Consider the following 14,726-nt stretch of genomic DNA (forward strand, 5'->3'; position numbering starts at 1 on the left):
GTACCGGGAGCAACCGGAATGCTGATTTGATGCCTGATTTCGCCATCAGCGCTCCGGGGCCCAGGTGATTTGGCATGGCAATGGCATTGTCGAACGATGCGTACCGCACCGAACAAATATCTGGGTCAATGGCTTCGTTCACCGAAGAACCCTTTGGGGCAGACAAGTTGTGAATGAGTCTAAACTCCCCTGAGTCTTTCTTTGGGACCACCCTTAGCGGGGAACACACGAAATCCGCCACCTGCGGGCGATGAAAAGGCCCCGCCACCAGCCCCAAGCTGACTTCTTTGGAAATTTTTCTTGCAGCTACGCTTGGGTTATGTTGGACAGATAACTGATTTTTACAAAAAGAGTCCCCCCGAAAATCCCCCGCCGGGATGTTGAAGCCATTTAGGAATCCATTCCTCAACACCCCGGCGGATACATGATCAGGGTATTTGTTCAACCAAGGAGTCAGAGCCATGATATCGACAGGTGCAGGCAATCGGTTACAAAGCATCACCTCACCCTTGCTTAGACCCCCCTTTTCCTCCCGTTCCGCTGTTTTTAGATCTACAGCTACTCCCCGGGTGTGAGGAGTTCCCACAGCCCGCACACGCATGCCTGAACCTACATGTTCCCTGGGGCCTGCTACAATTGCCTCTATTGAAGCCCCAACAAACCCCCCGCTTGGCGCCATTCCCGCCGGTCTTGGGCTGATATTCCCCACCGGCGCCCGCTCGAAAGGGCACCGCGGGCTTTTGGCGAACTGACCCCCGACCCGCTCCCGCCCGGCGAGGACGTACCTGCCGCCCCAGGCAAGAGCTGCTTGTGCCATGACACCGAGTCGAGGCAATCCCAGGTCAAAGTTGCATCAAACTCTTTCGCTTTACGGAATTTCATATCGTATCCTTTCCACTCGTCCCCCTCATACATGGTATAAAAATCCATAATCCTATTCTGATAACAGGTCAACTCGGTCATGACTTCCGGCTTTCGTTCCCCCATGACTGCCGTAAATATCGAAAAGGCCTTTACCCAATTTGCTACAGTCTCATCGACCCTAAATTTCGCCATCTTGGTCCGCCATACACTGGCGTGCCATAAATCCTTCTGGGATTTTTCATATTCCATCTCGCGATGGTCAGTCAACAATGAAAACATATTCACATATTTCTCCCCCATATCAGTTCCTTTGTGGCCGCAGGGATGTGCTGGGCCACCCTTTCGCGCCTTGAAGGTAATGACCCTTCCCCTGCCATTGGCAATGTGTGCTTACCAGGTTCGACCGTCGTGTCTGCCGCCTTTTCCCGGCTAACCGCAGGTCCTCCGGGGGCCACCTGTGGGGGAACAAAAGGAACATTCGCCGTCGCGGCCTCTCTCGACTGCCGTAACTGCCCGATTATTAGTCTAGCCTCCTCGGCCGGGTCTACCGCGGCCACTGCCCCCCCCCGCTTTCTTCTTGAGCCAGGGCAACACTGCCGCTAACTGGATGGCCAGTTCCGGGGGCATCTCCTCGTCATAAACAGGGGTAATTACAACCGGGATTGGTAAACCTATATCTGGGTTTGGTACCGGGCTGTCCGTCGGTGTAACGGGGGCGACTGGGGGTACCTCGGGAACCGGATCTTCCCCAGAAACCGCCCTCCTCTTAACACGCTTCCCCCTACCCTCAGGGACGACTCCCGGCAAGGCCGGACCTATTACCTTCTTAGGACGGCCTGAGCTGTTCTGGGCCGCTAACTGTTTTTTAACTTCGGCCAAACCCCGACCGATCGAGTCAACTTTTCCGAGCTTTCGGTCCATGCTCGCCATTCGGTACGACAAGGTGCGCAATACCTTCTCCATCTCGGAACTCTTTCCTGCTTTCTTGCCGGCCATGGCTTCGTGTACTCTGCGCTAGTTGATCAACGAGGTCCTGGATCCTTCGTACTCCAAATAACTGAAAGAGAAACAACAAGATTACAAGTTCTCAAATTTGCCGCTTGTTTCGTCGAGGGCTCACGAGCAACGAGTTGGTGCAGCCTTCAGAGCACAGGAACAAGAGGACGCTTCTTCGGATTCCCGCTCTATTTATCCATCTGCGGGAGGGCGGGGACCCTCCTCCGGTACGCCTACTGGGCGTGGTCTGCCGTGCGGGTGTCTAGGACAACCCCTCCTGGGCGGGAAAGGGCGCCCCCCGGCTACGCCACTTCGGGCATACCAGCCGAGCCACGCCTCCCGCCCAAAATGGTTTCCCGGGGGGATCCGGGCACCCAACCATACGTTCGGGGGGACCGAGTGGTCGCCCCTTTCCAAACGGTGGGGGAGAGAGGGGGGTTATCAAGATCTTTTCCTTGGCAGGCGCATGCTGTTCATAATATGTTGGTTTATATCATGGCTGTAAAGTTTACTTTTTGTTTGTACACTTTCGTCACGGAACAATGAAAGTCAAGTGGGCTAGGCCACAGCTGGTTGACACTATTTTAAGGGAATTGAGTGTATTTGCTTCCAGCTTCCTGGGCTATAACTATTCAGTAAACCACAACTGAGCCTTCTCCTCTCATGAAATGTACCACACATAGAATGCATAAAATCAAATCTCTCATGTCTTAAGTTGCCTTGATGTTATATATATTTCAGCCATAAAAAAACTCCTAGACGTCAGCGGTAACTACTGTTTCAAAAATAAAACTGTAATTGGCAAAAAGGATCGTCCGAGCTTGTATTGATCCTATGAGCAGGGACAGATTCTAAGGTACTAGGATAAGAGGAGACTCGCCAAGGGCCATGGATACACTTTTCCAGGACCAGTATCCATCAGTGCTCTTAATGATAATATCATGCCGAAGCACTTGGCGTTTGGCCTTCAGCACCCAAGTCTCATGTAACATAGCGGCAACAAAGAGACTGGTGTGGATTGGGATGGACATGTAATATAATGTGTTTGCAATAAACCGGTCTTGACGAGCCCCTCCTGTTGGGGACCATAAGCTCTACCTTAAATCCCATGGATGAAGGATGGGTGGTCTTTTCACCTATGTCTCCACTGAGGTGGATACCCAGGTTGACCAGCTACCTGTTTTAGCTTTGGAAATTACAATTTTGAAGATTAACCAACGTTATGCAGAGGGTCCAGATGCCTGATTTTACTATAAAAACTCTACATTGTCCTCTTAGAATAATGTTTGCCCAAGTTAGATGATTACCCTGGTGGGAGAGTTATGACCTAGGTTCAATGTAGCATTTAAAGCATGGTATTAAATTAACCTGATGACCTATATTGGGAAGTGTAGTGTAGAAATGAATAGAATTAAACTGGTGTAAATGTTTCAAGTCAAGGTTTCATGCTTGTTGGGGGGGATTGCACGGCACTCGTGCCTTTAGATCCGACAATCCGATACACTTTTCTCAACGATCCTTTAAATGGAGTGTGCAAGTGCCTTATACCTTTATCTGATTACAGTAATGAAGTTACATTTGCCATAGGCTATAAAGGTACCACTTTCTCCAAGTGTTTAATTTGTTTCTACCAGTAGTATCGGGGACACGTTTTGAAGACAGTGGGTCAGGTTGAATCTTGGGAATGTTTTAAAAGAAGTTGTTGTTCTCAATATGACTAAGACAACCTTCTGCTCATAGGAGCCTCTTCTTAATTTTTGGCACGTCAAATCATTGCGAGAAAGCAGCATATCAGATGTGAGCGAGTCAGGCCTCATATGGGGATTGATTATTCACTGCTTAGTTTTGCACTTTTTCCAAATCTGAAAGAACCCTGAATTCACACTCTTAAAGCAGTCCAACACAAGGTTTACATTCAGGCTGAGGATAAAAGAGACTCGGCATTATCTGCTGTTTTCTCCCTATTCTACTTATACACTTTGTCTTTTCCACCTGCGGTAGTAATCCTAAAGGAGTACAAGGAATTCAACATTGGAAGTCTGGGAAAACTGACAGGAAGGCTTATTTATTCTAGTTTTTGAAATATGCATCTTCAAAGTCACCATTGTTTTTGGAAGCCCAATAAAGCCCTAAATAGACCAACAAGAGCTACAGGTTTCAAACGTGTTCCCATCTAATATTGTGTTCAGCGTATTCGCACATTATACACTTCAGAATAGTTCATACTTTCGGCATGACAATTCTAAGTGACAAAATATTGTTCTAGTAAGGGCCATGTTTCCATAGGGAATAGATTTGTTGGTTTGCTAATACACTTTGGCACCATTTCATGAACTTTCACAAAACTTTCCAGTAAAATCCATCCACCTCAGCTCCTTCCTTGAAATGTGTTTTCTTCCAGCAATATCCTGTAGGAAAATGTAACAGCAATATTGCAAAAATGGTTGAAAGGAATGACAAAATATTTGGCAGAAAGCTAGATCTTTACTCAAAGCACACTTTCTGTGATACCATGTAAATCTGTTCAGTAGTTGTTGAGAATTTAAAGTTTAGAATTTATGCATATATTATGCCGCAGAGGATCTGATTGGCTACCACTACAGAAACAAAGATTTGGCAGCAGTCAATTTGGGACTCGGGGACTCAGTCCCCTATCCGGAATGTAATTTATTTTAAAACACATATATGGGGTAGGCCTGGTCACTATTCATGAAGGACCTTCCACAGAGCCAAAAACTTTTTCTTTTTTGTAAAGGGACCAAGGATCTGCAGAGTATCTGTGCATTCATGGTCCAGTTTAAAATAAAAAGTGTGGCCCCTCTCTTTTTAAAATAAGCCCTAGTGGGGGGACCAGGGACCAAGAAGTCAGCTCCGTATATTTATTCGGGACGAGGTGTGTACTCCCCCTCCCTGAGCCTTAAGAAAGCTGAAGTGACCCCATCTCCCAGAGCAAAGAAAAATCATATTTTTAGGAGAGGGGGTATTGCGACCTACCCTTCCCGATCCTCATAGAGATTCTGGGGCTCCAGTCCCCGGGCCCGAGTTTGACATTTTTGGGGAGAGGCACTCGTGCCTCCCCATCCCGAGTCATACATCAGCCCTTGGAACTTTCTCCCCCGTGGCCCGATTTGTGCAATGTCCTTGGAACTCCATTAACCAGGAGACTGGTGTTCTTTTCCCAGGTGAGTGCGACCAAAAATGCACGTTTTCCCTGCCCGCAATCGCCATGTCAGGAGAACAGAAATAAGCTGTCCCACCGGGGCGGGAGATCAAACACACAGAAGCTAATGGAAGGGTGCTTGCAATAGGTTTAAACACTGGGAATCGATCATAGTAGCATTCTAACCATACATTATTTTGCACCCCATGCACCTCAGATTAGAACCAGCCTTATGCAAATTAGTCTTGACCCTGTTCCAGTGCGAGTAGTCTAGCCCAAACTGCCATGTCAGTTCATCTCTGAATGGGAAACCAAGCAACCCAAGACTGGTTACGCCCTGACTGGGACTCTTCAGTCAGGAGTGATACAGTTAGCAAGGGACTTACTTCTGGGCATGCTCATGGCCACTTAGGATGGTACATCAAACACACAAAAGGGATGGAAGGATGCTTGCAATAAGCCTAACTACTGGCAATTGCTCAGGGTAGCATTGCAGGGTGGGAGCATAGAAATTAACATGGCTCCCACCACTCCCAGGATGGGTGTTGGCTGGGGAGCTGGATGGGTCCTTGAATTGCCTTGGGTCTTTTACTCTGATCTCTAGTGATACCCATGCAATGAGTGCCCTAGGTGGCACCAGAGCACTAAATGTAAAAAGTAATTGATGACTCTAGTCGGAACCCACTATGGATGCTCGCTGGGGAAAAGTGAAACCAAAAAATTTGGCGGCCGCCGCTTTGCTCACCTGGCCCCCGCACTGTGGAACCGCCTCCCCCTTTCTATCAAATCCTCTTCTTCCCTTCTTAAATTCAGAAAACTGCTAAAGACACACCTTTTCCCCTCTCTCAGTTAGGCCTCCCGTCTCCTGCACTTCCTCCTCACTCACTCTGTCTCTAGCGCCAGGAAGCTTCAGCGATAGTGCGCTTTACAAATGTCACTTAAGATAAGATAAGATAAGATAAGGGGATCCTGTCATGTCTCACTGGGGTGTTGGGGACTCGCCAGCACCCTTCCAATGATGCCCATGATATGGGTGCTCCAGTAGGACACAAAGGCACCCATAAAAACAATATATAAAAGAATAATATAAGATCAGCAGGAGCCCTCCATGCCCTCAACCCTAGCCTCCCCCCTCCACACCCATGAAAGGATCCTTCACCTGCACTCTGCTTCACCGTCACCACAACACCCACTAGTCCATTACCCCCTGCAACCCCAACAACAGCACCCAACACCCACTGAGAAACCACACTCTCCCGCACTACAGTCCTTACTATCATACATGCTCCTTAATGCCCACTCATTCAGCAAAAATGCCTCAGAGATTTGGGTCCTACTGGGTGATGATCCCCCGGACACCTTTTTTCACTTTTACATAAATGACCACAACATCAAGACTAGACACATCTTAAGCCATCCCTGCCATCTACAAGATCATCGACTGGACTGCCAATACAGACCAGGAGGAATAATCGCTATAATTTAAAAGGATACCATAAGATACAGCACTAACTCAGAAACTAAAATCAACTACATGGAACACCTCAACTTCAAAATACAAGCCACAGTTAATTTTACTCTAAGCGGAACCTTAATCTACCAATCCCCGGCACCTCAAGCCAACTTCACCAGCAACATCAATAACTTTGTTGCCCTATGGACTCCAGTGCCTATATCTCTTAGGAGACCTTAACTTTCACCTGGAAAATCAGACAACCCCCAACTCAGCTGCACTCATCAAATGCCTCAGAAACCTCGCGCTCACCCAACACCTACTTGCCCCTAACCATGCCGTCAGACACATCTGGTGCCCAGTTTTCACCTCATTCCATGGCATCACTATTAACACACCTGCTACCGCCACCTGGACTGAACATGCCATTGTCAGCTTCTCAGTAAACATCCCCCACCACAGAAAAACCTTCACAAAATGCCATGACCACCAATACTGGAACAACCTGTCAGAGGTAGACCGGGCCTCCACTCTGCACATAAACCAACCAGAATCCACAGGCCACCTATGAAGCAACATCAATAACTGGATCCCCATCTGCACCAGCACCCTGGCACCTCAGAAAAAAGATCTCAGAATAACCAAAGAGCCCTGCAAACAACTGGAAGAGAGATTGAGAGTGATCCAGGAAGAATCAGACAAGGAAAAATTTAAATCTGCCCAGAGACACTACCATCCGCAAATCCGTCAAACCAAAAGGAAGTCTCCAGCTGAGAGCATCAGCAACAGCGCATCTATAGTAAAGACATTTTTTGTTATTGAGAACTTCACCAACCACAGCAGCAGCAACCACCAGCATTATCACCCCAACACAAAAACTATGCAATGACCTCTCAGATTTATTCTGCAACAAAATCACAGCCAACAACATCAGCTTTGGCCTAGATAAGACACCATCACCCTTACAATAAATCGTCCAGTATCAGAAAAAAAGTGACATCCTGACAAATGGAACCCCATCACCAAAGAGGAAACCATAGCCCTCCTGAAGGCCATCCATTTTGTGGCTTCGTATGACCCTTTCCTATATTACACCTTCAGCAAAGGCTCTACTTCATCATCAACATTCTCACCCCTACGCTCAGTACCTCCATCAGCGGTACAAAAGGGGGTGGTGATGGACGGAGCATCTGAATCAATCAAACACTCACACCCAGTCAAAAGATCTGGGTTTAATCCATCACCGTTCTTTAGCCCACTCTGCCACCCCAGTTCAGACATGGCTATATGCAAATCAGTCTGACCCTGTGCCTCATGGGAACAGTCCAGCCCGAACTGCCAAGCCATGTCTTCCCTGGACCGGAAACAAGCTTCCGAGGACCGGTTTCTGGCATTCCAGCCGTCTTCAGCCAGGCTTGATTGAATCCAGTGGCAAAGTGAGCAAGGGACTCACGTCTGAGCATACCCTGGCACACTTATGGCTGCCAAAAGCAGTACAAAAGGGGGTGGTGATGGACGGAGCATCTGAATCAATCAAACACTCACACCCAGTCAAAAGATCTGGGTTTAACCCATCACCGTTCTTTAGCCCACTCTGCCACCCCAGTTCAGACATGGCTATATGCAAATCAGTCTGACCCTGTGCCTCATGGGAACAGTCCAGCCCGAACTGCCAAGCCATGTCTTCCCTGGACCGGAAACAAGCTTCCGAGGACCGGTTTCTGGCATTCCAGCCTTCTTCAGCCTGGCTTGCTTGAATCCAGTGGCAAAGTGAGCAAGGGACTCACGTCTGAGCATACCCTGCCACACTTATGGCGGCCAAAAGCGGTACAAAAGGGGGTGGTGATGGACGGAGCATCTGAATCAATCAAACACTCACACCCAGTCAAAAGATCTGGGTTTAATCCATCACCATTCTTTAGCCCACTCTGCCACCCCAGTTTAGACATGGCTATTTGCAAATCAGTCTGACCCTGTGCCTCATGGGAACAGTCCAGCCCGAACTGCCAAGCCATGTCTTCCCTGGACCTGAAAAAAGCTTCCGAGGACCGGTTTCTGGCATTCCAGCCGTCTTCAGCCCGGCTTGCTTGAATCCAGTGGCAAAGTGAGCAAGGGACTCACATCTGAGCATACCCTGCCACACTTATGGCGGCCAAAAGTGGTACAAAAGGGAGTGGTGATTGACGGAGCATCTGAATCAATCAAACACTCACACCCAGTCAAAAGATCTGGGTTTAATCCATCACCGTTCTTTAGCCCACTCTGCCACCCCAGTTCAGACATGGCTATATGCAAATCAGTCTGACCCTGTGCCTCATGGGAACAGTCCAGCCCGAACTGCCAAACCATGTCTTCCCTGGACCGGAAACAAGCTTCCGAGGACCGGTTTCTGGCATTCCAGCCGTCTTCAGCCCGGCTTGCTTGAATCCATTGGCAAAGTGAGCAAGGGACTCACGTCTGAGCATACCCTGCCAAACTTATGGCGGCCTAAAGCGGTACAATAGGGGGTGGTGATGGACGGAGCATCTGAATCAATCAAACACTCGCACCCAGTCAAAAGATCCGGGTTTCCTCCATCACCGTTCTTTAGCCCACTCTGCCACCCCAGTTCAGACATGGCTATACGCAAATCAGTCTGACCCTGTGCCTCATGGGAACAGTCCAGCCCGAACTGCCAAGCCATGTCTTCCCTGGACCGGAAACAAGCTTCCGAGGACCTGTTTCTGGCATTCCAACCGTCTTCAGCCCGGCTTGCTTGAATCCAGTGGCAAAGTGAGCAAGGAACTCACGTCTGAGCATACCCTGCCACACTTATGGCGGCCAAAAGCGGTACAAAAGGGGGTGGTGATGGACGGAGCATCTGAATCAATCAAACACTCACACCCAGTCAAAAGATCTGGGTTTAATCCATCACCGTTCTTTATCCCAGTCTGCCACCCCAGTTCAGACATGGCTATATGCAAATCAGTATGACCCTGTGCCTCATGGGAACAGTCCAGCCCGAACTGCCAAGCCATGTCTTCCCTGGCCCGGAAACAAGCTTCCGAGGACCGGTTTCTGGCATTCCAGCCGTCTTCAGCCCGGCTTGCTTGAATCCAGTGGCAAAGTGAGCAAGGGACTCACGTCTGAGCATACCCTGCCAAACTTATGGCGGCCAAAAGCGGTACAAAAGGGGGTGGTGATGACGGAGCATCTGAATCAATCAAGCACTCACACCCAGTCAAAAGATCTGGGTGTAATCCATCACCGTTCTTTAGCCCACTCTGCCACCCCAGTTCAGACATGGCTATATGCAAATCAGTCTGACCCTGTGCCTCATGGGAACAGTCCAGCCCGAACTGCCAAGCCATGTCTTCCCTGGACCGGAAACAAGCTTCCGAGGACCGTTTTCTGGCATTCCAGCCGTCTTCAGCCCGGCTTGCTTGAATCCAGTGGCAAAGTGAGCAAGGGTCTCACGTCTGAGCATACCCTGCCACACTTATGGCGGCCAAAAGCGGTACAAAAGGGGGTGGTGATGGACAGAGCATCTGAATCATTCAAACACTCACACCCAGTCAAAAGATCTGGGTTTAATCCATCACCGTTCTTTAGCCCACTCTGCCACCCCAGTTTAGGCATGGCTATATGCAAATCAGTCTGACCCTGTGCCTCATGGGAGTCCAGCCCGAACTGCCAAGCCATGTCTTCCCTGGACCGGAAACAAGCTTCCGAGGACCGGTTTCTGGCATATCCAGCCGTCTTCAGCCTGGCTTGCTTGAATCCAGTGGCAAAGTTAGCAAGGGACTCACGTCTGAGCATACCCTGCCAACTTATGTCGAACAAAACGTGCATGACCGAATTTGTCACCTAGATGAAATCCATCTGCCTCAAACTTAACACAGACACATACCTGCCAACTCACACGGTGCCTCTGTGTGACACACCATATTGGCTCCCATCACACGTTCTCACGATGAGGAGCTGATATCACACGGTGGCACGGAAAGCAAGCTGAAAGCCACTGTAGATAGTGTTTTCCAGCTCTTTTTCTGAGGCTTTGAACTGCCAACGTCCATTAAGAGGTGTGAAAACACCCCAGGGCATTGGCAGCAGCCTTTGTAAGCTTTTTTTGTGGGAGGAGGGGTCTTGGAGGCGGGGTGGGGTTCAAAGTGCCTCGTAGGTACTTTTCGGCATGAGGACCCACCCCCTTCAAGGCCTCACCCCCTCCTCACACAATGAGATTGTTCTTCACGTTGGCTACAGGGCAAAAGTCGTGGTACACAGCTTCCACCCAGTATTTATACAGGGTGAACACCGTCTGCCCTGCAAGAAGTGGGCCCCACTGAAATACGTTGAACTTGTCTTTGTGTAACATTCAGACACATGGGCGCATTCAGCAGCCCCTGCAGGTTATCTGCGTTCGTTTCAAGCAGCAACGTGCAGGCGGCTAGAGAGCTTTCATTTTTCGACCCCAGCTTTGGCCATCAGGCTTCCTTTCTTTCCACTATTCTGACTGGGAGCTATCTGAGCCTCACACCTACATGCAAATGCAAAGGAAGTGAAACAAAGGCACACAGCTTGTTATCACTTCACAAATACTTGAGAGGCATGTTTTTTACGTTCTTCGATCCATGAATATAAGATATAGGCATACACTGTAAGAATGTCAGATGTGGTGATCTGTTCCAGTCTTTAAACGACTAACAATTTAAATACTATTATTTTGTTTTTTCTTTTATAGCGCTACTTATCCCAACGCGAGATGTTAGAGCTCCTTACATCACACGTGCATAAAATACATTGACAACAAATCCTATAAATGTGTAAATCAATATACAAAATGTGTTACATAAGACATGAGAGTTACAAGGTGTAGGAGACCCATCTAGCTCACTGTGCTACAGTAGAAGGATTGCAGTTTATGAACTGCGAGTAACAAAAGGATCTCCGTGTTAAAAGCAAAAATGTGCTTACCTAATTACATTAAATTTAAAAAAATCTGGCATCTTCTTGTTAGACCATGTGCTTTGCATGAGGTACATTAACCCACTACACTACTTTGACTCAAAGCTAGGAAAAGAGAAAACGCGGGTCTCTCCAGCAAATGCGGTACCCTCCAAAGATATCTTACCATTATTTTTCGCCAGCATTTATGGGACACACAAAGATCTCTACCCCAGGTGCCTTAACGCCATAAGATATTTTAAATCGACTATGCAACCAATTAAGCAGAATAGATGTACTGCTACATTTCTCACCAGCGCAAGCGTGCCCTGTCGATTTCAAGTGGGTGCACCTCATTTCTTGCTGGTAAATTTCAGCCTCACACACCCTAACATCATTGAGTAAGCTACACCCCTGAGAAGAGTTCACTCCGGTGAGCACACTGGTGAGCAGTGCAACCAACTCCAGCTCTTTCACAAGGCTCTATTGGCAAGCACTAAGGGGCATATTATCAAGGACAGGCGATACATTATCGCCGCTTTTATCGGCAGGAAACTGCCGATAAAGCGGCGATAATGGCCTTGATAATATGCTCTATGAATTCCAATCCAAGCCCATGTTAGATGTGTTCACATTTCTCGGCAGTTTCCTGCCGAAAAAAGCGGCGATAATGTATCGCCTGTCCTTGATAATATGCCCCTAAATGTACTCCTACTATTTACGCAAAAGATGCATTGACCTTCACAGGAAGACACTAGCGATCAAAGGGCATACATCTGGACACTATTAGACCAGGAAATTACCATCCTTATGACGCCAAAGCAAATTGTTGCATGAAAAATACAGAAAGCCAGTATGCCGCTTTATTTTAGTGTTTCACAGATTTTAATGTTTGCACACTGGCAGTAGTAAAACCATTGGCATCGGTGTTTTTGTGTGCATTTTTTTAATTTTACATTTAAAGTTACAGGTTGCAGGTTGTCTCTACACTTGTGTATGTTTGAGGAGCATGATCGACATACACAGCCGGTTCTTGTCCTGAACGATCAAGATGTTAAAGTAGAGCTTTTTATTAAGTATTTTTACCCTGAAACATAATTGGCTTTCCATCATTAGACCGACGTCCACTGCAAGGAAACGTTTTTTAAAATGTGTAGAATCAATTCTTGCACGCCTTTTACAGTACCAATGCAATTGTTTGCTCCTAGTGGCACTAATACACCAACATTAATACAAAACAAGTCCTGAGTGTAATGCTACTTTAACGCCTTCACTGCGGCGGCTATTCCGCCGCAGTGCTAAGGGGGCGGGGCGGCCGCATGCTGGTGACGGAACCGCTCCGTCACCAGCGTCGGTTGACCTGTGCTTGTGACGGAGCGGTTCCGTCATGGCCCACCCCGCTCAATAGAACATCAGCGCAGGCGCGAAATTCGCGGCGTGCAGGCGCGCCGAGTGGGCCATGACGGAACCGCTCCGTCATCAGCACAGGTCACCCGTAGCTGATGACGGAGCGGCTCCGTCATCAGCACTCAACGGGTTAAGCAACTATTCTTATGTAGGCTTGTTTACACATTATGGTGAAAAACTGTGATATTTTAGACTGATCAATGTTGGTTCAACGTCAAGAAGCTGCATAAATGTCAGGCTTTCCGTTTGATGAATTTTATTTAGCAGGATGCAGCCCCTTTATTCCTCAGATGTGTGTCTCTTCTTCCCTTCAGTTATAATTAATGCCAGCATGTCTTAAGCAACCGCTCCTGTTCTCTTAGGTGCCACCTGCATCACTTCCACAGTATGTGTAGTCACTAGTCTCCTGTAGGTTATCCTCAAGCTCCTAGACCTAGATGGAGATGTCAAGCTAATAACATTCTGAGTTTATATCCATTGAGGTTTCAAATGAAGTGTACATATATTTCTGAGGTGTGCAATTACTCTCATGTACTCCCTCCCCCTCAATCTGCACTTAGAGACATCTCACCTCACCTTCCAGAAGTGTCCTAAAACTTGGCTTTTCCAGAGCATTATTTAGTAGCCGCCTCCCTACGCCTATTTTGCCGTCAGCGCTGGGATGCCTCAGGGTAGCCATGCGCTTAATAATTAATAATAATAATGTACTTACCGTGATGTTTTTTTGGTTCATGCAGCACAGTGACTCTCCCATCAGTGAATGGCTCAGGACCCATCGACGTGACCATGGCTGCCTTCCTGACTGAGGCCTTTACTGATCCGTACACAGTAGACGATGAACTGACGGTGGGAGAGCCGCTCTACATTGGCATCTCCACTACTTTCTCAGATGCAGATGTGTTTTCGTTGAGAGCAGACAAGTGCGTTGCCTCCCCCAGCAGCAACCCCGCTGAACCCGGTGTGGTGTTAATATCAAACGGGTAGGTGGATCATTCTAAGCATTGCTGTGTCTTTCTCTCACTTCCTTCTTGTAGCCTTTTCATAACTTGTGTATGAAGAAATGTGGACCCTAAAACATTCTGAATACAGGAAGCAAATAAAAGGACACCGTGATCACCGGCAGCAAATGTGGATGAATCAAAGAGAGCAGGCCATTCAGTAGTAATAGTGTAGGGGTGAAATGCCAGTCACTGTTGCAGAGTACGAGTCCTATGTGAGGTGTTCACGTGACATTCTTGGTGTTGAGAGCAGAAGGCTTTCTCTGGTAGTGTGGCCAGTTCAATAAACTATTACCCTGTCCCCAGATAATCATATGTGGCTAAAGTGGCTTCTAATGTGAGTGGAGAGTTTCACGAAGAGACTCTACTGCTAAATATCAACTCCAAGAATATTGTCATATCAGAATATTGAGGACAGAATACCGAGGGACAAAATATCGTAAGGTTGTGCATATAAGGAAGTGTAGATGTACAATTACTAACTTCTACTAGCATCTACACACCATATGTATATATATATATATATATATATATATATATATATATATATATATATATATATATATATATATATATATATATATACGTAAACTTCAAACCTCCACACGCGAGCGGCGAATATATATATACACAACGTACATATATGTGGAGTTAGGTATAGAAAATCTAGACTTACTTACCTGTCAATATTTTATTTTCGATATTTTGTTCTTGATATTTTGCGCCACCAATATTGCGGTGTCGATATTCAGGATTGACACCTCACAGCTTAGTATAAACATCAAATAAAGAAAGTCGAAACACACCAAATTTGTTGTGTGCCTTTAGTCTGGACAAGAGCTGTCTCTGCCACTTGCCATTTGTATGAGACTTATTCAGACTGATATACACATTACATTTTAATGGGACATAATTACTCACGGGT

General features: G+C 47.3%; 1 protein-coding gene across 1 annotated transcript in view; it reads left to right on the forward strand.

Moving 5' to 3' along the window:
• LOC147733112 (uromodulin-like) overlaps positions 1 to 14,726 on the forward strand; it is a 584,922-nt gene that overhangs the window by 136,704 nt on the left and 433,492 nt on the right. Inside the window, exon 7 of the mRNA XM_086955813.1 lies at positions 13,541 to 13,783. Coding sequence (XP_086811939.1) covers positions 13,541 to 13,783 — 243 coding nt within the window. The remainder of the gene's footprint in view (positions 1 to 13,540; positions 13,784 to 14,726) is intronic.

The sequence above is a fragment of the Lissotriton vulgaris genome, chromosome 2_1, assembly GCF_964263255.1.
Source record: "Lissotriton vulgaris chromosome 2_1, aLisVul1.2, whole genome shotgun sequence".
NCBI classification, from domain to species: Eukaryota; Metazoa; Chordata; class Amphibia; order Caudata; family Salamandridae; genus Lissotriton; species Lissotriton vulgaris.